This window comes from Oryzias latipes, chromosome 20 (genome assembly GCF_002234675.1).
Source record: "Oryzias latipes chromosome 20, ASM223467v1".
Lineage (NCBI taxonomy): Eukaryota > Metazoa > Chordata > Actinopteri > Beloniformes > Adrianichthyidae > Oryzias > Oryzias latipes.
Window position 1 is genome coordinate 13,197,166 of NC_019878.2, and position 25,153 is coordinate 13,222,318.

At 37.7% G+C, this 25,153-nt stretch overlaps 1 protein-coding gene across 1 annotated transcript; it reads left to right on the plus strand.

The window, feature by feature from the left end:
• Nucleotides 1–2,772: 2,772 nt before the first annotated feature.
• On the plus strand, nt 2,773–23,263 carry LOC101161349 (transmembrane protein 56-B). Its single transcript, XM_004081220.4, has 7 exons — nt 2,773–3,795; nt 8,876–9,045; nt 9,884–9,973; nt 13,391–13,449; nt 13,556–13,650; nt 18,313–18,386; nt 20,581–23,263. The coding sequence occupies exons 2-7, from the start codon at nt 8,885–8,887 to the stop codon at nt 20,897–20,899; spliced, it is 798 nt and encodes a 265-aa protein (XP_004081268.1). The 5' UTR covers nt 2,773–3,795; nt 8,876–8,884; the 3' UTR covers nt 20,900–23,263.
• Nucleotides 23,264–25,153: the final 1,890 nt, after the last annotated feature.

Here is a 25,153-nt window from a genome sequence, read left to right on the forward strand (position 1 = left end):
GGTGCGGGGAGCCGTTGGTGACGGGGTGCAGCCCAAAGGCGGTCGCCCCTCTCCCATTGCGTACTGCACGTTTGTGGAGAACCTGGTGCTAAATCACTTGCAGACGACCTGATTCTGGATCAGGATTTCGTGCATTGTGTCTTTGTGGATCTAGAGAAAGTCTATGACAGAGAGAGGAGCTGTGGTTTGTATGAGAAAAGAACTATAAGATTATTCAGAACATGTATGAGAACTTCAAAGCACTGCTGTTTGTGTGCAAAGGACAGGGACTGAAGTGGACAAGTGAGAGTACAGGGAACAGATGTAAAGAAAGTGGAGGACCTAAAGTTCTTAGGAGATGAGGTAAAGAGGTGAAAGGCTGTGTGCAAACAGGTTGGCATAGGTGGAAGAAGGTTCAAGGTGTGATATCTGACAAATTACTATCAGCAAGAATGAAGAGGGAGGTGAAAAAGACTGGTGAGAGCAACCATGCTATTGGTTTACAGACAGTAGCTCTTAGAGACAGGAGGCAGAGCTGGAGGTAGCAGAGATAAAGATGTGGAGTTCTCTTTAGGGGTGACGAGGACAGATGGGATCAGGAAAGAATCCATAAGATAGATGAGATAAACGCGGATTGAGATGGTGTAAACACGATGAGAGGATGGAAGGGGAAAGGATGCTGAGGTTGAAGGAGCAGAAAAGAGGCCTAAAGAGGAGGTTCATGGGGGTTGTGAAGGCAGACATGAGGGTGGTTGGTGTGAGCAAGGACGATGTAAATAATAGGATTAGATGGAGGAATAGGATTTGCTGTGGAGCAGCTAAAAGGCATAGATATATTTTAAAGATCAGCTTTTGCTATAGTATGTTAAATATTTGGAAAAATGTGAAACATATTTTTAAAAGTAAGCTCATATTCACAAACGCCTAATAGATCTTGAAAAAAAACTAGTTATATCATGGATCTCTAATTAAATAAAACTACCGCTTGCAAAAATCACACTTTTTTTTTAGTTAAACCTTTTCCCACACCTTCTTAAACCTGTTCTATTAACCTATTGTTAAAATTTATATGATCAATTGAATGTTTTCTCTACTTTTCTAATTAGTTGTATGAAAAAAAGCACTTAAAATTTGTATAAAATAAGTATAGTTTTTTAGAAACTTTTATATGACAAGCAGTAAAGTGTGAAACCTTACATTTCAGTAGCCCTAGGAGTTTCATCCACCATTATATAATGTACAAACAAGCTGCTCTGCCATTGTAGACGTAATCACTCAGATTCAGTCATTTTGGGGACATAAGTGTGCTGTTTTTTACAACTGTAGGTTACAGTTGTAAAACCTGACACACCAGTGTGTTACTACACCTTTGGAGGTGAACTGTTTCTGCATGTTCAGCCATGTTCAGCCAGGCAGTAGCTCGTCTATATCTATCTATCTATCTATCTATCTATCTATCTATCTATCTATCTATCTATCTATCTATCTATCTATCTATCTATCTATCTATCTATCTATCTATCTATCTATCTATCTATCTATCTATCTATCTATCTATCTATCTATCTATCTATCTATCTATCTATCTTATCTATCTATCTATCTATCTATCTATCTATCTATCTATCTATCTATCTATCTATCTATCTATCTATCTATCTATCTATCTATCTATCTATCTATCTATCTATCTATCTATCTATCTATTATCTATCTATCTATCTATCTATCTATCTATCTATCTATCTATCTATCTATCTATCTATCTATCTATCTATCTATCTATCTATCTATCTATCTATCTATCTATCTATCTATTCTATCTATCTATCTATCTATCTATCTATCTATCTATCTATCTATCTATCTATCTATCTATCTATCTATCTATATCTATCTATCTATCTATCTATCTATCTATCTATCTATCTATCTATCTATCTATCTATCTATCTATCTATCTATCTATCTATCTATCTATCTATCTATCTATCTATCTATCTATCTATCTATCTATCTATCTATCTATCTATCTATCTATCTATCTATCTATCTATCTATCTATCTATCTATATTTTCACACAGAAAACAAAGTCTTTGACAATATAAAGGTTTTTAATGGGAAATAATTATCGATTGATCAATGCTACCATTTATGACTATATAATTATGAGTGGACCCTTCAGTGTTCTGAATGTGTTTTCAATGACATTTTAAAGTCAGAATTCTACTTTCAATATGTGTCTTTACTAATAAAAACATCAAACTGGCAAAAAACAAAATTAAAATGCACATTGAAGCTATATTTTTCTCTTTAAATCAAGATATCCTTACATTTTCTTTGAATTTGGTCATGAATATTTTTGACTTGGCACTTTTTTTAAATTGCAAATGTTTTTTTGTTTTTTTTTTACTCCTCTTTGCTTGTTTTGCATTCAACAGATGGAATGTCCTTTATTTTATTTTTTATTTGCATATTTTTTTAAATTATTTTTATTTTCAAAGTAATCCATTTAGATCGTTTTTATCTTAGTTTATGGCCAAGTCTTTCTTAAATTCTTAAACCAGAGTGCCCTCTAAAAATACCCCTTTGGTAAATTGAATGTATAATTACACAATGGAAACAGATTTAAACTAAGACAATGCTATTGATGAAAAAAGAAAACAACAACAATAAATAAAACCAATGTAGCTAATTCTCTATCTATATTCATGTTTTATTCCTCAGAAAGAAAAAAGAAAGTGAAACCTTTTCCCCGTATGCAGTTACCAATTTAATTTTCAAAAAAAAAAGCCATCAAGCCATTTTTAACATTCCACACTCCTTTTTTCCATCTGGTCCAACCTGCTCCAACATAAACACAAAAAGGGGTCTTTACAAATATACACCTCGTGTGTGGGAAGACCCACAAACCCCTATCGTAACAGTAAAATCTGTCCAACACAAGAAGAGGACTTTAGATCTGATTTGTTTGCTTAGCTGCAGGACAGGAGAAGTTAAACAAAAAAACTATAACAATGAAAAAATACATAATGTTAATATTTCCCCATCTATGTTTATGTTTTATGCCGTACAATGGGACAAAATGTGTTTTAAAAAAGGGGAAAAAAGGAAAACTATTTTGTATTAATGCATTTGACAACCTAATTTTCAAAATAAAAGCTCCAAACTTCCTGTAAATATATGTTTGTGCTTTCAGCTCATTTCCCTCTAACCATCGACAATCCCTTGATAACTGCCAGTTAAACTGGGACAAAATTACACCCCTTATTTATAAGCTCTGAGAGTGTACCTTATTTCAGTTAAACTGGAACAATAAAGAATAAAATAAAACGAAATAAAAAGAATCAAACGACTTGGCTTATGGAATGGATCTGATCATCAGAAAAGGTTAGAACACGATTAAAACGTTGGCTGTGTTTTTGTGTTGTATCTTTAAGAAGCGAGTTGTAATTTGAGCCCGGGGAGAAGGAGTCACCTCACAATTACGAACTAACCACTCTCCCTCTTCGTCACTCCGCCTCCTCTTCCTCATCGTTTCTGTAATCGAGCGCCGAGCAGCCCGATCTGCGCCTCCGCCGCAGTGATGCACGCTCCTGGTCGGTCAGGACTCCCGGTAAACGCAGATCCGTCTGGTCCGAGCAGCGAGCCGCAGCCCCTTCAGCTGTTCAGGGGGGCCGTGTTGTTGTCATTGTTGTTTACCAAAAATGACGGGACATGGCGGCGCGCCTGACTCATCACGCACGGAGCGAGCCTGGACACCATAAGCAGCCGTGAGAGAGCGAGACACAAATCATCTGAATGAAAGTCAGAAGGTGAGCCGCCGGCCGCTTCCACGCTCACATCATCCACTGCGGCTCCACGGACAAAACAAGGCCGCCGGGGTTCCTCTCACGCGCAGAGGCAGCAGCTGGATGCGCGGCGCTGCGGCGCGAGCTGGCCTTGCGGGATTTGTATTACGCGTTGTCCTCTTGACTTCAAAGCAGATCCCAATCCCTATCTGGGCTGAGCTCTTTTCGGGGGGGTAATCGACACGGCTCAGCGTGTCGTACATGGCGTTCATACCATAAGTTATTTTCGTGGGCCTATCGTTTCCTCTGGTGGACAAAAAGTGGTCCACCCGTGTTACGCAAGCGCATTTGTCTGCCGTTATAAGAAGAAAAAACATTATTATCTCCTCATATTTCACAATTATTCACATTTTGGTAGAAATTAAGTGATTGCCTCCTATGCTTTGCAGTTTGCATTTATTTTAATATCATTTTTCTGACCCTTTTAACTATTTTCAAGAATCTCATGCCTCCCATTGATAAACATGTCTTCCTAGACACATATTCACACTGCATTTCTCTTTAAATGTAACATAGGCAGAATTATTGTGTTACTTAATATAAAATACCCACACTGAGTTCATTTATAGTCATTTATCCTCCAGGGTGCTGCAGCTGCCTCCTCTTTTGTCACCTTTGCCTCCATACTGCTCCAATGAGCCCCACGTGTGTGCGTAAAAACAACCCTTCCCTCCTCTCTGTAACCATACATTCACCCAGATATTTGCGGAGCAAGCTGCTCTGCTAGAGAAAGAATGCCTATTTACAGCACACCACATTAAACATTAATGGATAACCAGCAGAGGAGGGAAAGTGGGCCTTTTAGTGACTCTTTGCGGTTCCTCAGTAAAGCTGTGTTTATTTCTTTGCTAAAACAAAATCCAATTCTTTAGTCTAGATGTTCTTTTTTTCCAGGATAATTACCTGTTTTATATAATCTCATTTAAAGTTAACTGTTTGGTCTTTTTAAAAATGCTTTTTGTGAACTATTGCCCAGTTTAAACAAGCAAGTGCGAGACAAAACTGTTTTACTTGACCCTGTCCCTGACATACATTCACTGGCCATGAGCCAAAGTTCATATGGCGGTGATTATATTGGATCGCTTGTGACTGATGGAACCGATTTCACCCAGATTTAGATGTACAGGATGTACAGGCCACAGTACAAATTTTTGGAAAGTAAGAAAATAATAGCAGCAACATTGACAAGACAAAAATGGAAGCAGTTGATAGAACTAAATGGATTGATTCAAACCAAATATTTATATATGTGTATGTATGCATATACAGTACAGACCATATACAGTACAGTACAGTTGTGTCCAAATTTTTGGTCTGTACTGCGTATGTATAAAAATGGTATAAGGCTATAAAAATGGTATTGTGCTACCATTGACAAATCAGGTTTTTTACTCATGAGTGTTGCTGTTTCTAAAGTAGTTGTGTATCTTGATGTCTGTTTTCAAACCGTTCCTGATGAAACTGTGATGCCAGTCATTCATTACAGTTTTAACAGAAAAAGTTGTGCAACAACAGGATTCGAAGGAACTTTGTTTTTTGTTTTTTTTCTGTAAAAAAACAAGTCTAAGCTTCAGGAAACATCAGTTACCTAGAGCAGCACTGGATTCTTCAAACCACTGTAGAGAGCAGGAACAATGTAAGTGCACATGGCTTTATTTTTACATTTATTTGGAAAAATCAGAAGGCTGATTTCAAAAAGTTACCTATTAAAAGACGATAAATTTGTTGTCTAGCTCACATTAGATGTTCTTTGGCTTGAAAATGATAGATTTTCATGTTCGGTGACAACATAAGAGTAAGCACTGATTTTATTCTAGTGGAGGACATGAAAAGGACAGCAACTTTAAAAATTAGCAGCAAAACCTTGTATTAATATGCTCCTCACTAGGAAATCTGATGTTCTGATGAAGTCCTTTAGCTATAAAAGCAGGTCAACACAGGATGTTTGTGATATTTTACAATAAAATGTGTCATACAACCCACATTTTTTGTTGGAAAGCCTTCTTTCGGAGGCTCGGCATTAAAATTTAAATGTATCTTTTGTTTTGTGAGTCTTTTAGAATTGTTGCTGGTGTTGAGGTTAATTATGTGTCTTCTAGCATATATTTAACGTTCAAGAGATCATAGTTGGCAGCATAAAGGTTGTCTTATCTGTGTTATTCCTTAGAGAATATTGCAGATAGTAAAAATCTCTTCTAAAAAGTAAAAAAAAAAACTATTCTTGTTTTATTTTCAACATAGTACCTATCCCTCTGGAGCAACTGTTCCTGTGCTAAACATATCAGAATTATGGGATGTTTGCTTGAAAGTCCTTCAAGAACTATCACTGCTATGATATTGTCAAATTCATTTAGTGCTTTTGTTCTTAAAATCTCTCAATACTCTTATGTGAGCGATTGATCTTTGTGCAAACTGTGTGAGATTAGCCTCCAAATATTAAACTACAGTACCTGCAAGTCATTTTCAATTCTCTACCATTACCTCCTTAAATTAAGCCATCTTTCAAAACAATATAAAGCACAGTCACACTAAATTCCCGTTTCACCGCTGCAGATTTGTCTGCTTCTTTTGGATGTGGCAACTGTTCCAAAGCCTTAACTGACTTCGCTGAAATCGCTTTTGAAACCCACTTCCAGTAGAGCCACTGCCTCTAGACATGTCCTGCTTTCTCTGCCAGTTGAGTCCATGATTCACAGTGTGAGTGTGTGGTTGTGACTCAGTGGCATTCTCAGGCTGACTCCTGCAAGCTTGAAGAGACAAACAGTCACCGGCAGCTCCATCTGTGACTGCCTAGGCATTTTTTATGGAAAGGATTTATATAAGTACACTACAAGCCTTATTGCTTGTGGGGGTTTTTTGTCCACAAACAAACAAATATTTAAATAGAGTTGCTATATTTCCATATAAATGCCTAGGCAGTCACAGATGGATATATATATATATATATATACAACAATGCAAAGATTTCCCTTTGTAGGCTAAAGGGCCCCAGGTCTCCCAGTAACACTTCCTGGGTGAACTTGTCCTGATACGTTCCTTGTTTCGTTTTTTAAGAGCAGCCTTCTGTATCAAACTGTCACCATGATAAAAGTTGTTTGTACGTTCATAGTTCTATTTTTGTTTTCACTTTTTGATGCCAACCTTCACTTAAAGGACACAAAAACATTTTATCTAGTCTATTCTAAAAATGTGAGCAAGTCTGACAAGCTTTTCATGTTTAACCACTAGGTTGAAGCATATTGAAACTAAAAAAAAAAGATCAGGTTTTACATTAGTAAAATGATTAAACTGTGCAATAAAAGCCAGGTTTCAGGAAATAATTTTTGCTATGTGGACAACATTGGATTACATATATGGGGCACAAGACGTGTGAGGACCCTCCGCCGCTTTCCCCCAATGGCCACAGTGTGTTAGCACGCCTACTCTAATCAATAAATGTGGTCTCTCCAAACAACGGGGCAACTGTGGTTTACAGGACATGGATCAATTTACCGGGCTGCTGGAAATAAACACAGTGTATTTTACTGCTCTGCTACAGTTCAGTACTGTTATTCATAGGGAAATTAAACCCCGCCCACTACTTGATGCAGGTGGATCCGAGAAGTCTTTGGGGGGGAAAAAACAGATAAGGAATGTGGTATTAAAATTTCTTTTTTATGTTCTTCCTGAAGTTTAAATTTAGTCCTTTACTCGATAATATTTTGTTTAACTGATGATGTTTATTACATAAAATTAATCTGTGTTTGAGGTTTATACTCATATAATAAAATATTTTTTACAAGTATTTTAAGACACATTGAAGAAGAATGCCTTTTTACTGTCTCCATTGGCATTGGGGCCCAGAAAAGGTTCACTCATGGCCCTGTCTGTTGGTATATTTAATGTGAATAACCTCTACACTGAAAGATCATGTGATAATACTAGGGCTGCATGATATGAGGAAAACTCGCGATATGCGATATTGGTAATTAATATTGCGATAACGATATAATTCGTGGTATATAAACAAATAGCAATAAAAACAAAAACATAATTTCCATTTCACTGCAACAGTTTAAAAATGATACTCCAAATGACCCTCGTCGACGTAGGAGGCAAACATCAAACATAAAAGGGCTCATCTGATTGATCAACAACGTAAACGGGTCCTTCCGATTGGTTAAATGCATAAAGGGATTTATTTCATTTGTTCAATATTTCAAGCTGCCATGAGTTTGTTTTAGCACATGTAAGGTAACCATTTATTGCGATTTTTGCCGTCTTTTGCGATATGCATATTGCACAGCTTGATTTCGCGATAACGATAAATTTGCGGTATATTGTGCAGGCCTAGATAATACCATCATTTTGTATTATATTTGATGTAGAAATGCACAGAAAGTATTTTGACTGACAGATGACTGTCAAATTTGATGCTTTTAGACATTTGACAAGGAAACCTAAAAACAAGGTTTCAGCTTTTTAGAAAGCAATGCCTCCACTTTTAGTGTTTTTAACGTGCCCTACTGGCATCTTAGTTTTCCACATCTGAGTTGGGATCTGGCTCAAAATGTCCTCCAATGTTGCTCTCCATTTTTGTCACACTGATAATGCGAGGTTGGGGTTGTGAGGGGCTGTGAGATAGTGGGAAAGCATGTCAACAGAGGGATAATGGGAAGTGGGGGCAGACTTACTCTGCGCCAACAGTCACGGCCACAACTCAGAGATGAATTTCTCATGAATTCCTGCCTCTCTGCAGAAAAAATGTCCTAGAAAATGACAGTTTTTTTGATTTTGGCTAAAAATAAAAAATAACCCAATGAAAACCTGAATAAAAGATCACTGGAAATGCTTTTACAATAGATCAAAATTGGTGTGAGTCTTTAACAATGATGCTAAAGACCCCATGGACCATAATTAAGTTTTCCTTTTTGTTTCTCTTACAGGATGCTCTGATAGTAGGATAGTTTTTTTATGTTCACATGTTGAGTTCACTGCTTATAAGTTTGAGGCAGAAGTTGATGTAACCTTTCTGCTTGTTTTCTTTTCTTTTTCAACCCTGCAGTTGGGTTGGATGGCCATGGACCCATTCAGCCAGCTCATCCTCACCATCTCGGTGACCAGCTTCCTGACCTTCCAATGGCTCTTCCACAGAGTCAGCCCCTGGATATCCATACGCATCAGCCCAGGCTTCCTTCAGCTCAGTGACAAGCAGAGGGTGGAGTGGAACTCAAGGTGACCTCAATTTGACTCGTGTCGGGTGGCTGTCCTTTTCAAATACATTCAGAATACAGTGGGGTTCGGATTTTGTCGGATACAAGGAGATACTGATGTGCAGCCCACACACTTCCTGTGTATCTGACTAACACCTACACCAGCTGTACAATTACAGTGTTAGCTCTACAAGTCACAGTTGTAGAGCGTTGGAAGGAAACGTGCTTAAAACCCACGTGTGGTTTGTTTTTTTTCAGCAGTTCTTCTTTTGTAGATTTCACTACTTTATCTTTAGTACACTCACACTCAACTTATAACAGTTTGACAGCAAAAATGTTTCTGTTTTTTTCTGAACCTACGATTGACTCAGACTTCCTTTTTTTCCCTTGTACTCCTTTTATTACTCATGAGAGCACTTGTAAAACTGAAACAGACACATAGGTTTCAGTAAAGTGAAACTCTGAGACTGACGGCATGGACTCCAGCTCAGGGGATCTCGGTAGTGCTCTGTGACTTTGCAGATTCTATTTAAACTCTCTTAGTGTCAGCCTTACAGACTCACTGAGTGACTGCTGAGAGCTGCAGGACTGTCTCACTCTGTGAGTGCTTCTTTGGGCCACTCTGTCTGACCCTTCTGCAATATTTAATCGCTTGGTCTAATTGGTCTGAATATATGTGCAACCATGACGGGTAATTAGCTGAAAAGCTATGACTGCTTGCCACTTCCCAAACGGTGGATTAACGCTGATCTCATTTATTGAAAAATGAGAGATATTTGCTAATTTTTTTCCTTTTTTTTATTTCCCACAACTGAGAAGACATCACTATAATAGATTGTATTTTGTTTTGTTTTTTTCAGGACGGTGTCGACGTTCCACGCGCTTCTGGTGGGATTGTTCTGTCTCCACATCTTGGTCTTTGACGATGCGGTCAATGAAAACCCAGTCTGGTGAGAGTTTTGCTGTAAACTCGGTTCTTAAATGTTCAGGAGTTTTTTCATCTTAGATCCACATGTGTATGGAAGCGATTCTGCCGCATAATTTAAAAATAAAAGTCAAAACCAGAAATGCTTTTTCATTTTCAAAATGTAACTGCATTTTTTTTTGACTCAAAATTAAAATGAAAAAGCAATCCGCCAAAATGCTTTTTCAGTTCTACTTAAGAACCGCTTATTCCGAACCGAAGCTCCCGATCGCCAAAGGTGGAAGTGCTGCTACGGTCTGAGAAACCATCATATGAATTTGTGTTTCTAGTGGTGACCAGAACAAAATAAAGGATGATGTAATTCTCACATATTACATCCAAGATGCTCATTACCCGTTCTAAGTTTTAAGTACCTCCACGGCTAATGTTTTAAGCACATATTAGCCTAATGCTAACCTGTTTTTTGGGTCCTCCTTGCAGCGAAGAAAAAAGCACTGATTTAAAAAATTTGAGCGAGCAGGACCCTAACCCTTGTGCTATTTTAGATGACCCCACCCTTACATTGACGTGTTCTATCTACCATGACAAAGGTGGATAAAGGTGGAAAGATTTCATGTAATCCATGGACACCAGTGAAGATCACAAATCATTGAAGAACAAAGGTTCAGCGCACTGTCTAGTGGGTCTAGATGACCCAACTCCCAATGCTAAAGTGCCTAGGATAGCACAAGGGTTACTAATAATCACAACAATAAAAGCACATTTAGAAGATAGATGGTTGGACCAACACGCACTCAGCTTTGTGCTAAGTGCGTGTTGGTCCAACAAGCAAACGTTTAGCATTGTTATAGCTGTTGATAGGGCTCCAGCTGTCATCGAACAGCAAAATCAGCGCAAAGCTGCAGGAGACTATCTTCCAAATGTGCTTTTATTACTGTTATGATTATGCCGCTAACACAAAGCTCCACTGCTCCTGGCATGTGTCTCTTAGCAGGCGGACACACGGAGATAGCACTGACGTCATCAACCCCCTCCCCGCTGGAAATGCTTACGAAAACGAAATGTCAAATACCATTTTCATTCTTATTTTAATTAAGTGACAGAATAAGCCGTGTTGAAGAAGGAAATGAAAAAGCATTTTGAAGGAATGCTTTTTCATTTTCATTTTGAGTCAAAAAATGCAGCCTCATTTGGCAAATGAAAAAGCCTTTCTGGTTTTGACTTTAATTTTTATTATGCTACAGAATCGCTTCCATACATGCGTGTCAGTTTTGGGCACATAGCCCAAGAGTGTAGTCCTAGATAAGCAATCCCACGTCCAACAGGTCTGCTAGACTTTGAACCTAATGAGGCCAATATGAAGAGGTGTGGGGTTGAATAGTTCAAGGTAAAGAGTTTGGAGGTCTGTTTGGGGGTTTAGTTTGGAATTCTTTTATTTTTCTGCCCAAAAATATGTCAGTGTGGCAGAGTTTAAGGTTTTGGTTTATGAGGGATTTTTTTTCTCCCAATGATGCCTTTTAAACACTGTTTTAGTACCTCGAGGGAGACGTCTGAGTCTGTTCCAGACAAAAAGAAACTTGCTGGTCGAATAAATTATCTTAACATCCAAATTTGCTAGGGATATGAATAATTTCAGGCCTGTAAATGAGAAGTGTACCCTCCTTCGGTTGATCAAAGCATGCAAATGTTTTACTCTAAGGCAGCCTTTTTGTGGAGGAGGTTGTACACATACCCCCAAATTATATTAAAAATTAACCAGGGGGGCCAAAATTAGAACACCTAATCTTGAACCAATGCCTTTCTGCTACAACTTCACCCCATCATCTGGGTTATACATTTTTATTTGAGAAGTCTGTTGGGCTTTGCTTTTGTTGGCATCGGACGGATGTTGCTAACGGCCCTATTCCTCACTCTCTGTAGAGCTGATGTCCCACCATGAGGTAACAAGACCAGACCAAAGTCAACCAATAGAAAGACGCCGAACTTTGTACTGAAGGCCGCATGATCCTATGATTGGACAGGGGGAGGGGTTCATATAAAGGATGATCATAACCAAAGCATTCTCTATTTGGAAGAAAAAATGTTTATTTTTTTGTGTTAAACTGCAAAATCTGCAGTCTGACGTAGAATATGTTGGAACGTTTATTTATTTTTTACTCATTTATGCAAGGAGACATAACAAGCAATGACAGGTGATTGTGACCATAATTTGAAGAACAGATTCTCATAAAAAATGCTGGCCAATGTTTTCTAGAAGGAGCTGGGCTGTAAAAATCTGAGCATTGTGGTAATAAAAGCACTGTCGGGTGTTGCTAGGCGCCAGGATGGACTTGTTACGCCAGCAAAATGATTTACACAATTTCTATGAAATGAGGTTCTCTGTGTTCCATAGGAATTTCAGCAAATGTTCTTTTGCCGCTTTACTGAAAACTGCTAAGCCGGGCAACAGCAGCATCAGCAGTAGCAAAAGCAGCAAAAATCACAGTGTGTATTGTGCGAGAAAGGCACATTGCATCTCAATGAAATCAGCTCAGCCATTTTTTTATTATCTACCTGCATAAAAAAGTGATATACAGTTGTTACATAAGTTCCTAGAGGATTGTAAATCTAAAAAAGCCCCCATAGTCCCAGAATTTATTTTTAGATGTTGTGGACAGGAGAAAAATATGTATCCACTTCCTTGCACAGTAAATGCTTCATAGAAAGCATTTAAGGCAGTATTACCTTTCCTAAAACACAATGGTTTTATTATGTTTTTTATATATTTTATTAAACAAGTAAATATTTCAATTGCTTACTTGCAGATCATTACATTTTTTTTCCTAAATGCCCAATTGCCGACTAAAAGGGTTCTAATTGTACATTTGTTATTTCAGTAACTGTGATTACCAAGAAAGATTTGACCCTAACTTAAGATGCCTCTAAATCTTTTTTTTTATTTTTTAAATATTACCCTTTCATGCATATAAACTAGGACAAAATTAGAAATATGTTTAGTATATGTTTGAATATTGAAATCTAGATTGTGAAAAACTTTCACAATCTAGATTTCAATATTCAAACATATGAAATATATGAAAACATATGAAAAACTTTGGGAGCCGGTTTAGCTCGTGCTGGTTTGCGGTGCCTTCCATCCGTGAAACCCAGGTTCAACTCCGGGCTGCTCCCTGTTCCCTTCTCTACTTCTATGCCGGTCCCAAGCCCGGTTGCTTTGAGAGGGTTGCGTCAGGAAGGGGCGACCCCAGATGGGAAAAGTCGAAAGAGAAACAACAGATTGTGAAAAACTTTGATGAACATGCCTTTTAAATGATAAAGTCTGAAATCCATGTCCTGGATTTGTCCTTCTTGGGACCAAATTTGAAAGTTTTAGTGACTCAAGCATCTTAAAACTAAGTCAATTTTTCAATGTTTATTTAATATAAATATATATTTTCAATAGGGGAGATCCTACACTGGTGAAGATTAATGTTGCAATCACAACAGGCTACCTCATATCTGGTAAGAGTGTTTTATTTTTTAAAGACTTGTTTATGGTTGAAGGTCTTGGCCACATCGATGATGCGTTTTTCCCCCCCCCTTCTTTTCTTTTACCTCTGTCTTCCAGATCTGCTGCTTATATTTTACTATTGGAAGGCGATAGGCGACAAGTTTTTTGTAGTTCATCACCTGGCAGCATTGTATGCTTACTACTATGTACTGGTGAGTGCCCTATTGTCCAATAGCAGAACGTGCAGGCAAGATGGGAAGGAGACAACCAAGGGTGAACAGCTGTGTCCTATTTAGTTGGGTCTTGTGTTATCTACTCATTCTACAACTGCTTTCATGCAGCCACTTGTCTCAGAAAATGTAGGTTTGATTAAAAAAAACAAAAAAGGTGAGGTAAAGTTAACTTATGTTAACTCAGCTGAAATAACCTTTATAATCACATCAAACCTTATCTTATTCTATTTGCTTATCTGAGACAGTCTGTTCTGGTTTTATTTGCCTGTTAAAAAGTACAAAGATGTCCACTTGATGTTCTTGTTGTTAATTCACCTGCTAGTAGTAATTTGTAACTTTTATTACTTCAAATTGTAGGATGTTTTTTTAAAGATTGCTATCAAAATGTATCAGGTTTGGTAATGACTGCTTTCCAAACAGGAAAAAAAAAACAATATTTTTCATAGTGTCAGTATGGATCTTTAAAAAAAAAAAGACCCTGAGAATATCTTTGGCATCTATTTGATCACCTCAATGCTTTTTAGCCTTTTGCCTTGACCCCAGCGGAGTACATCCAGCCCACACTGTTCACTCTTGGTTCAATCTGGTACCCTCTAGGTCGCCAGGGTCTGTCGCATAATGACAGGAAATGAATGACTATGGTAATTTTTGCATGGAATGCTCAGTGATGGTACTGGCTGATGACCCTCCCCCTCCTCCCCTTCTCCCCTTACCCCTGGGAATTTCTGTGCTTCTGTTTGTTTTACTGCCCTCTCCCTTTGACATTGTGCCACTCTAATGTCAGCTGAACTTTTCTGAGCTTAGCACAGCCGAATGCTGAACTGTAACCACTGTGTGCATGCTGGCAGCTCTGAAGCCTTCTACTAAGACAGGATTCCTTTTCTTGTTACTGTGCATGCCAGAAAATAGTAATTAACTTTCTTAATTACCATTTCTGTTTACCTGCAGCCTCTTACACCTGTCTATTTGTTCCTCTTAAACTCTTGGAGATAGGTCGGTCTGTTTTCAGGTCTGTTCTCTCAGTTCAAATAATTTAGCTAAATTTGCACTTTTGCCAAAAAAGGCTCCCAATTCATTATTAGGAGCCATAAAAAAGGAAAAAAAACTTCAGTTTTTTTTTTTGCTTTACACTGTGTTGCATTTGACTTTTTCAAATCTAAGATTGGCAAACTACTATAAAATATTTGATAATAGCAACACAGAAACATAAATGTAGTGGTATTTCAGCAATTACCGTAGATACCTCGTTTTCTTTTAAAGACGGTATCTTCAGACTGCATTTTGTAAGGTTATGAATGCTCACTGACAATAAAAGAGGGCTGCAAAACTGGAAGGCATTAGACCAGCCTTTCATTTCTAGAACAATGTACCTGAAGCATTTAGGTAAATTCAATTCAGCTGGCCATACTGTTACTGGACACTCATGCCTGTTTCCTCAGACTAGACTGAATGTCCACACGGAACAGTGGATAGTGGCAGGACAGGCACTTGGAGCCACGTTTAAATATCGTGCAAATATTTTAGTAAATGTACATACAGTTTTAATGTTGTTTTCATTTATTTTCATTTTTTTGTCCTTGGTGACATTTGTTACATGTCTAGATCTTATTAGTAGATGTGTTTAATGTGTTGAATGTGTTTATGTCAAACGTTTTACTCCCAAGTATCTAAAAAAAAGTAAAAAGTTTAAATCAAAGTTTATATTTCAAAGTAGTTTAAAAGTAGAAGTAGTTTTATTACTAAAAAAGATTTTTGGGATTTTTATTGACTGAGGTATTGAACGACAGTCTGTCTATCTTTGTTTTATAGGTCTAACCTTATTAACTAGCTGCATGCTTTCTCATCAGTTCGTGTTGCTTCTTACTGCTTCCAGTTTACCGTGGCTTTTTTTTCCCTTCTAATATTTCTGTCTGTGTTCTTCGGTGACTATTAATGTGAACAGCCCCTGTTCAAACCTTACATGCAAAAACTACCAACATCAAGTTGAGTTGTGTCATTCAAGGTCATACAAAAACTAACAAAAACTGGTTTTTGTGCATTCACAGAGCAGGTCTTGATCTAGTTGGGGACTTCTTTTATTCCTGTCTTGTCTGCTGTTATTGCTGTTGTGTTGTACTGAGCAGATATGATGCCCAGTCACAGTATGGACTTACCAGTTCCTAGATGTACTGGCATTCTGTTGCTAGGTGGAGTTAAATGTGGGGCACAAACTGCAATGCAGATGTTCCCTGTTTGTGTTACATAGTAAGTATGTTTCACTGACCAACATCTGTTTCAGCCCTCGTGGTAAGTATTCAGTCACATGCTGTCAAAGTCAGACTGCTTGCCTTGAGTTGTGTGTTCTCTGTGGATGTTTTGGTGAAACTGACGTTCTGACTTGACTCAGCACTCGAGAGTCGAACTTTTAGAACCCAATCTTCTTAATACACCTTTCCAGTCAGAGTTTATAACTCAAATATGTTTTTATGGCCATCATTTTACTTTGAGTGCTGCGAAACGTTCCACTCATTTTTCAAGTTAGATCAGGTCCAGACTGGACGCCCTGAGAAAAAATGTCTTCATTTATTTTTAATTGAGCAGTCGCTTAAAGCGGCAGGACATGGAGGAGAAAGCGGACCTGATCTAGCAAAGACAGACAAATGACATGTTTGGCAGTTCAACATTTGTACTCTGCATGGCTTTTGACTGCTCCCCCTAAAAGTGGCTGGCTTGATGTCTACTTGTAAAATCTGTGTTAGATCTGTGATGGTTTTCTTTATCAGTGTCCTGTCTCTTTTGTTATAAAGTACAGAACAACTGCATTGTATGTTTAATGTATTTCTGGGTTTGGGATAAAACAGAACAGGTGAGCTGGCATAAATGTGTTAAATGTTCAATTTAAATAAATTAAGAAGTACAATAAGAGGTTGTGGAAGATTGCCAGATTTTACATTTTTCATTTTGGACTCAAGTTCTAATAATTTCGAATGCTATTCTGGTACTCATGCATTTTATTAATAACTTCCCCCACAGTTGAATGGCTTAATAGAACTATTAATAATAGCTGGTGATGATAGTCTCTCATTTCTTATAACTTGAACTAAACTAGATGCTGTTTTGTGCAGTTTTTACTGAATAAAATTACATCCACGTCCTACAACACGTCACCTTCTAAGGTAAATTAAATACACCTTTTTATCCTCACTAATTATTTTTACTTTAATATAACCTTTTCCAAAAGTAATAATATAAGAACTGGACTGAGTGACTCCTCCCCCTTATGTTCCAAACAGGAAGTACCTGCTGTCTCCAAGAAGCCAAAATCCCATAGACTCCTATAGAGAAATAAACCGCTTTTACTCAGTCATTCTATTTGTCAGAATAACTATTCTAATTCTGCTACCTTTTTTCAACATCTTCTTGATAACCCTCAATTTTTTTAATTATATTTTTTTCTGTAGTGCAAGTTATTCAATTTATAAACTGACCAATCAGATGCCTCGATAAAAGTATATGGTACGTTCAAAGTGACAGGTTCTCCCAAGTCTGCTTCCAAATGGTAGGGGTGTGGCCTTCCAACAAGCTCACTCCTAACTGGCTGGACTGGTTGCCATAGAAATGTTGACTTAGACCGTCTGGCTCCAACATGGTGGCGTTCTGAATTGACTTTATTTGGCTGGACTAATCCATTTCCTATGGGTGATGTCACACTCACTCGATTCTTACAGATAGTCAGAAGTCATGCACGTTAATGCAGAGAACTGAAGTTCTTTCCGGATAAGCTTTACCGTGAACAAATGACTCGTTATTTTATAGAATTCTTAATGCTAGCTTTTCTCCTCGTTCTTTTAACTGCTCACCACTATTTGGAGGTTAAAATTATGTATAATAAGCATCATTTTCACTTGGAATCATGCTTATTGATGCTGTACCAATGTAACACACATTGCCACAAATTTCCCGGGGGTTTCTTTTTATGTTTGAGGGTATTTCAAATTTCAAATTGGTGGTGTTGAGTTTAGTGACATAGCTGGGGGCTGGTGGAAATAAGTCTGGAGATTAGCAGGGCATTTCCTGTACAAATAAAGGGTTGTCAGTATGAAGTTAGATTTAAAAAAATGAAAACTTCTGACAAAGTTGTCTGACATTCTCTCCTTTCTGACTAAATTTTTAATAGAAAGCGATTGTGTGACTATTTTAAAAGGAAAAGTTGTGTGCAAATGAAAATAAAAATCTTCCAAATTCGAGCGGCATGAGAGCGAGGCCCATCTGAGGATCTGGAGAACCAAGGTAAAGGTTTTGGGACATTTTGGCCTTTTTTTTTTTCATGAAGGCTGTTCTTCAGTCTAAATTTTTTCATGATTCATAGTGTTTTTTCAAAAGGGGAAGTCTCCTGTTGCGGTTGCCATATTAAATGCCATATTAAATTGTATTTTGATTATGCTACGTGTTGTTTTAGGCCTGATCATCCTGAGCAGGACAAGTTTTGGGTTTGAAACCACTTGAAGAAATAGTGGTAAAAGGTGTCCCGATGTTTGAGTCAGATCTGTATTTGTACATGACATCGTTGCTGGTGCTGCCATGCTAATCCGAATGGCCTAAAGTCTTGTTTTTGCCCTGTTCATGTTTTGTTGTCTCTTTTTGCTTACCTTGTTCTTCCAGGGCCAAGGAATGTTGCCTTATTTTGCTAACTTCCGCCTGCTTGCAGAGTTTTCTACACCATGTGTGAACCAACGGTATGCATTTCCTGTTTTAGTTTGATCTTTTTTCTTTTTCTAAAAGAAAATCCAAAAAGTAACATTTGGTAGATAACAAAGAGCAGACCGGTAGAGATGCTGTGAGCTGATGAGACCAAAAAAAGAGTAAATGCTGCCCTCTACTGTATTGGTGAACCCGCCCAGACTCTGATATTACAATCATAAGCCAAGACCAGTTTGACCATGTTGTGCCGACAGCGCCACAAGGGGTTGATTCCACCATCTCTCTGGCTCCACCTATAAACTCCTTTTACTGTTGTGCCCAGGCACAACTAAGACCTAGGCCAATACAGTTAGGGGGAGGCACAGCTCACAATCACCGCACCACCATCCCGTCAGTCAAGGGATCAATGCCATGGCAGACCTCTGCAAGGCTGGTGCCCAGGGACTGTCCCAAAGCGATCACAGCCTCCAAAAGACCAATACTTTAGTTTCAGATAGACCAGGGGTCGGCAACCGGCGGCTCCGGAGACGCGTGTGGCTCTTTCATCCCTGTGCTGCGGCCCTCTGTGTTTTCGTAAAATAACTGTCATGTTCTAAGATTGTCGTGGTGCCTTTAATACCATCAGGTAGTGCGAGCGGACAGGAGGAAGAGAGCAGCGGGAGTATGCGGAGGGTGTGTGTCTGCAGCTGTGAACGCCGACCAGAGTTTGTAATTTGATGGAAAGTTTTTCTGGAAAGACAGTCAGTGGTGATCTCTTAGGGATACATGAACGCCCCCCAAAAAAGCCTTTTTTCACCCTCCTAGACTAAAACCACCCATTTACGCATAAAATTAATTAAACTTGGGGCGCCCCTACTATCCTGTGACCTTGCTGCTACGATGACCGTATGTTGCGTTGTCTTTGTAAAACACGCTGGAGGGGGGCTTCAGCGTGCACAAGGGGGAAAACTACAAACAGGTAGAGAGGCGGGGGCGGGGCTTAGACTCACCGCTTATGATTCCAGACCCGCAACAAACTAACAGCTCCTTCCTAATAAAAAATAGTTGTCATTCATAAAATTAATATAATGTTTTGGGTTTACTGGATTTAAAGAAAATAAATAAATAGAAAGGAGTCTGCATCAAAGTGAATTTGTTTCCATCATCTCACTCATCTTAACTCTGGGTTTTTGACAGACGGAAAAGTCTGTTGAAGGTTGTGGAAAATGGACAAAAGATCAAAGGAAACATCACACTCATAAAGAATAAGAAATAATTAAAATAAATAATTAAATAAATATCCTGACAGCATTTTGAATCAATACAAGAATTGCCCATGAACTATCGCCAAATATCGGCAAAAACATTTTTTCTAACACTCCTAGTGTTGCGGCTCCCTGTGCTTTCATCTCAGTGGGAAACTGATCCAAATGGCTCTTTGAGAGGTACAGGTTGCCGACTCCTGAGATAGACTATAGTACAGCCTGACTAGTGCGTTGAGATCAAGATCTACATTTCAGACCCTGGGGATGTTTAGTCAAACATATTTGCTGCAGTTTATCCCAACAAAAAGGCTAATAGATGCTTTCTGTGAACACATTTGCAAATGCAGTTGGCATTGGTATTTGGAGGATAGTTTATAACTTTGTTTTTAGATTTTGGTAATGACTAATGTTCTGCAAGGGTTAGATGTTAAATTATGAGGAGAAAATAAATAGTCTGTAAGTAAAATCAGCTTAATATCTCAGACTCCCTGTATTTTATCTAAGATGTTACAATTTTATAGCTTAGAAATTGCTTTGGCTTCTGCAAAACCCCTGCTTTGGTTAATAATGAAATATACAGCTGTCCGTAATATTACTAGTTTTTTAAACTCTTTAACCATTTTAGATTCAAACCTTCAATCAGTCAATGTGTTAAAGCAGACATTTCAAAATACCATCCCAAAGTCAGAATGTTTTATATTTAGAAGGTTTTACATTATATTGATTAAATCCACTGTCAGCTGCATTTTTGCTATGCATAGCTTGTTTTCTGCAAGTACAATTTTTTTTTTTTTACAAAAAATGTAGAATAAAATTGGGTCATCTTTTCAAAAGACAAATTGATATGAAGCTTATCAAGTCAGAAAATCAAATTGTCATTTTTCTGAGCAGCAGACATACAGAAAACATCATATGTTCATTGTAATTATCAAAGTTTTTTGGATAAGCCCCTAAAATGTTTTCTATTGTTCCCTTAATGTTTCAGTTGGTTCTTTGAGGTACTGGGTTATCCCAAGTCCTCCCGACCCAACATGGTGAATGGGGTCGCCATGGCAATGGTTTTTTTCATGGTCCGTGTCGCGGTCATGCCCGTCTACTATGGTCGCATGTACGCCGTCTACGGGACCGAGGCCTTCTACCTGGTACCCTGGGGAGGCCGTGTAGCCTGGATCTGCTCCAGTATCTGCTTGGACATCATGAACATTATGTGGATGCATAAAATCGCGCGTGGCTGCTACAAGGTGTTGCGGGCAGCACAACGAAGCAAATCTGGAGCACCTCAGGAGAACGGGAAGGCGGATTAAGGGAACCAGGGTGTGTAAAATGCCACAAAATAGACAAAGTGAAAATACTGTTCAGTGCAATGTGAGTAGCAGTTTGGACTTCCTCATTGTTTGGACTTATGCTACAATAGTAGCAAACCCAGGATTGCAAGTCCGAATGTATCGAGGGAAACCCGTATTTTTTTTGGTTTATTTTTGGGGAAAAACAAAGACAGTTGAAATGAACTGATGGACCAGTCGAAGTGGTCCTCCCTAAGCCATGATTCGACCTCTAAGCAATACTTTCTGTGCATGGCCAATTTAAGATCTCTTACATGGTTTGAAGATACTAAAGAGGACATTTGGGGACAAATGGACTTAGTCCAACAACAAAAGTTTACTGACCTTTACATACTTTTATTTTGTATTAATACTGGTGACTAAAGGGTAAAGATGGTAAAAAGTAACTTAATGAATTTATTTAAAAAAGGTTTTGAGGGAACTCTGAAGCATAGAGTGATTTCACAACGATGGTAAGTGCCATTAAATGTTTGTCCAATGCTAAAGACTTAACAGATATATAAATACATGACAATATTACCCTATATGGAGAAAGTCTGAATTTTATAGCTCATCCTCGGTTCTTCATTGTCTTTTAGCCAGTCATTTTGTTTCCAAGTTGTGGTTGCCTTTTGCACGATCGCTTTTAAATTAAAGATGTTTAACAGGCGTCTGTGTTTTGTATGAAATTATTTTTTTTTTCTCTTGTACAAGTTGAGGTATTTTTTGGTTTCAAACAAATAAATTGTTACCTGTTTTAATTGAGACATGGATGTATAAAGCCCCTTTTAAAATCATGAAAGGAAGTTTGAGGTTTTTGGTTGAGTTTGAACTCTGATAACAAGACATTCAAGATATAAGTTTTAAATGATAACGGATTGAAGCTGCCGTAGGCTTATTGATCCTTCAAGTCGAGCTTAGAAAACAATTCATTTTACTTATTTTTTCGAATTTCATTCACGCATGCAGATGGGTAAAATGTCGATTCTAGAAAACAAAACAAGATTTGAATCAGCTCCTTTGTCTTGTCTCATTGAGACCTCAAATTTACACATGTATTTATGATAGCTTTTAGATATGATTTGATGTGACGGGAAGGCTGTATGAGTTCCAGATCCCTTCTGATTTAACCGTTTGATTGCTGTGTGAAGGAGTATGTTTGTTTTTTTTATTAGAAAACTGCTACCTTTAAGGTTCTCATCATGTTGGTGACAAAGTATTTTGTTTTTCTTGTAACAATGAACACAAACCGTTGAGTAAACACGCTTTTGTTAAATATGATACACGTCCAATTTAAAAAAAATCAATCCAGCGATAATTTATGATTCATACTTGAACTTTCGTTGTTGTTTTTTCTTTGGGGCTGTTCATTAAAAGCTTCTGTCATATGTATCGACACACAAAATCAGGATACAAGGATTGTTTTTAACGTATGCCTTGTTATGCTCAGAGTTCGATTTTGTTGCCTTTGTAGAACAACATGATTGCACAGTAAAAACATTGAATCCATCTCCTCACATAGTTAAAAACTTTTATTTCCTTTCTGATTTTTTTCTTCTTCTCAAAATCTAATACTTGTAGATTGTGACTGTTGGGTTTTTTGCATTTTTAAAGTAAGTAATGATTTTGTTTCTTTGTTTTGCCAGTGTTTTTTTCCTATTAAGTGCATCATGAAATATGCTGGATTTTCCTATTTTTTTCTTAGTTTAAGTGTTTAATTTAAAGTTTCTTTTCTCATTTTGAAACTTTTCACAGTATGACAAGAGTCTGTTCAGTTAGGCATGTTTCAGCAATGTGAAAAATGTTTGATTATTCCTGCAAAACGCTTTTTATTTTTGTATTTGACAGCTGATTTGACCTCCCAAAAAAAATCTATTTTCTCTGTGAAGAAGAAGAAAAAAACTCATCTGCCAATATTTCGCTGGGGTTAAAGCGGAAATCATGCTACAGTTTCTGGACATCAGGCTCCATCTGATGCATTCAGGGGCAGTCTTTGTTCAAGCTCCAGCATGGTCAACACAACTGTCTTAAGCACCTTCTGTAACTGCATGTGGAACTGCATGGGGATTGCACTGTAAGCAAAATAACATATACACTTATGAGACCAAGTTTACTCTTTCTTTTGCTTTTTTCAAAGTACATGTATATAATGTTTATTTAAACGTTATTCTTGTACTGTGCTACATGACGTAACCCACAGATGATGATGTGATGATAAATCAGATGTAATCTAACATTCAGCACAGAAATTGTTATTGAGGGAATACTTGAAAAATGAATCGGCGCAGTTCATAGCAACATGGGCGGTGCAAATAAACATCAATCTTACAAGCGTCTTGCATAAAATGTGTTATGTTGTCTTTCGTTCATTCCAACAAGATGATGTAAAACAAATGATTTGTTGTTTGATGACGGAAAACTGATGCTGCATTAACTGTTAATGTTTTTAACCTTGTTTCAGAGAAGTGCATGAGAAAATGTCTTTATGAATATAATAGAAAATATATTTGAAATTTCATGATCTCTTGACAAATTAACTTTTGTTGAACAACAACTTTGGAAAACGTATCTAAAGAAAAACAAACACCAATATTTCTTGAATTACCAGTATTTTTCTTTTGCACCTTTTAGAGGATTTTTGTGATATTTTAAGCAAATCTTTGTGATACTTGAGATTTAACAGGTTAAAGTTTACTAGTAACATGTTTATGATGTGTAACAAATATTGCACTTCTGAGTAGATAGTGTAATTCAACATAAGTAATAAAAACCATTTTATATGCTGGAAAACTTTAGCTGAGATAAGCTTGGAAACCACGAAGAGACCAGAGTCACTCAAGGACTGATGTCAGGCACTAGAGGGCAGTACTGTTCTCTTTATGTTTGACCAACTGCTCAGACAGAAAAATGTTTTGTACTAATTTCCTGGTACTGATGCCTTATATGGTGAAGAACTATGTTTTATATTTATTGTGTTTTTCTTATGGGGTTTGGGTCACAGGAGCAGATGTAACAGCTGCTTCCCTCATCAAAAACTTGGAAGTTAATTTTATTAAGTATTTATTAAGTATTTTATTAAGTATACTTGGTATGCATTTTCTCAAGACCAAGTACATGTGGTGTAGAAAGTATATTAACTGAATACTTCTTCAGACTAAACTGGTACATTTTAAGTTTACAAAAGGATATAAAAAGTTAACTTCAAGTATAGACTATGTTTACTTGTAGTATACTTAAATCGACTACTTTTTGGTGAAGATTAGCAAGTTCTTTCTCCCCATCCTCTTCTTCCAGCTCTACTTTGGGGAAACCGAGCTGTTGCAGGCTGAGACATATTCCCTTCCACTATGTCTGGGGTCTGCCATCCAACCCTCATCCCAGTCGTGCTCAAAATTCCCTTACTGGATAACCGTCTGGTGACATTTGTGACTAATGTTTCCCTGGTTCTTGGTATGGAGGAATAGAGGATCTATGTTTTTCTAGATGGCTGAGCAGGTTCTGAGCTTCATGCAGGCTGTTTTACGCTCAAGTGCAATCCTTGCACCCAAAGCTAAAAGTTATGGCTATGGAAGCTAACATTTCTTCCACTGTTTGGTTGTATAGAGAACAGTTTGTGATAGTTGTAAATGGAATTTGTGATGAATGGGCTGTGAGTTGAGTCCAACACTATTCAAACAAACAAACAAAAACATAAAACTAGTCTGTTTTTTTTGTGTTGATAAATCAACTTCAGAGACTTTAGTCCCAACAATTGGTAGTCTAGTCCTTAGGTCCATATCATTGACTGTATATGAGAACTGTACCCTCCCCCCCTTGCATTCCAAACAGCAAGTACCCACCGGTTCCAAGAAGCCAAATATCCATACACTTTTATGGAGAAATAAACATCTATTTTTTTTTTAACATGATCTTGCTAATCCTTATTTTTTTCATAATATTTATTTCTATAGTGCAAGTATCTGGTCTCACATCGAACATTGGAAACGTTTGACAGATTCTCCCGAGCGCGCTTTCAAGTGGTATGGGGTGTGGACTTCCAACAAGTGCACTCCTGATTGGCCAGATTGGTTGCCATAGAAATGTTGACTCAGACCGACTGCTTACTAAAGATTTCCAGTTCCAACATAGTGGCAGACGGAAAGCAAAAAAATGGTGACTGAATTGAGTTTATTAGAACTGCAGGCAAGTCATTTTCTCTGTGTGTTTGATGCGTCACACTCACTCGCTCCAGTTCTC

Bases quoted from the DNA above. Each gene is read 5' to 3' on its own strand.
- LOC101161349 (XM_004081220.4), top strand. From the start codon at position 8,885: ATGGCCATGGACCCATTCAGCCAGCTCATCCTCACCATCTCGGTGACC. The intron at 13,450-13,555 runs GTAAGAGTGTTT...TCTGTCTTCCAG, and splicing joins AACAGGCTACCTCATATCTG to ATCTGCTGCTTATATTTTAC. The intron at 18,387-20,580 runs GTATGCATTTCC...TTAATGTTTCAG, and splicing joins ACACCATGTGTGAACCAACG to TTGGTTCTTTGAGGTACTGG.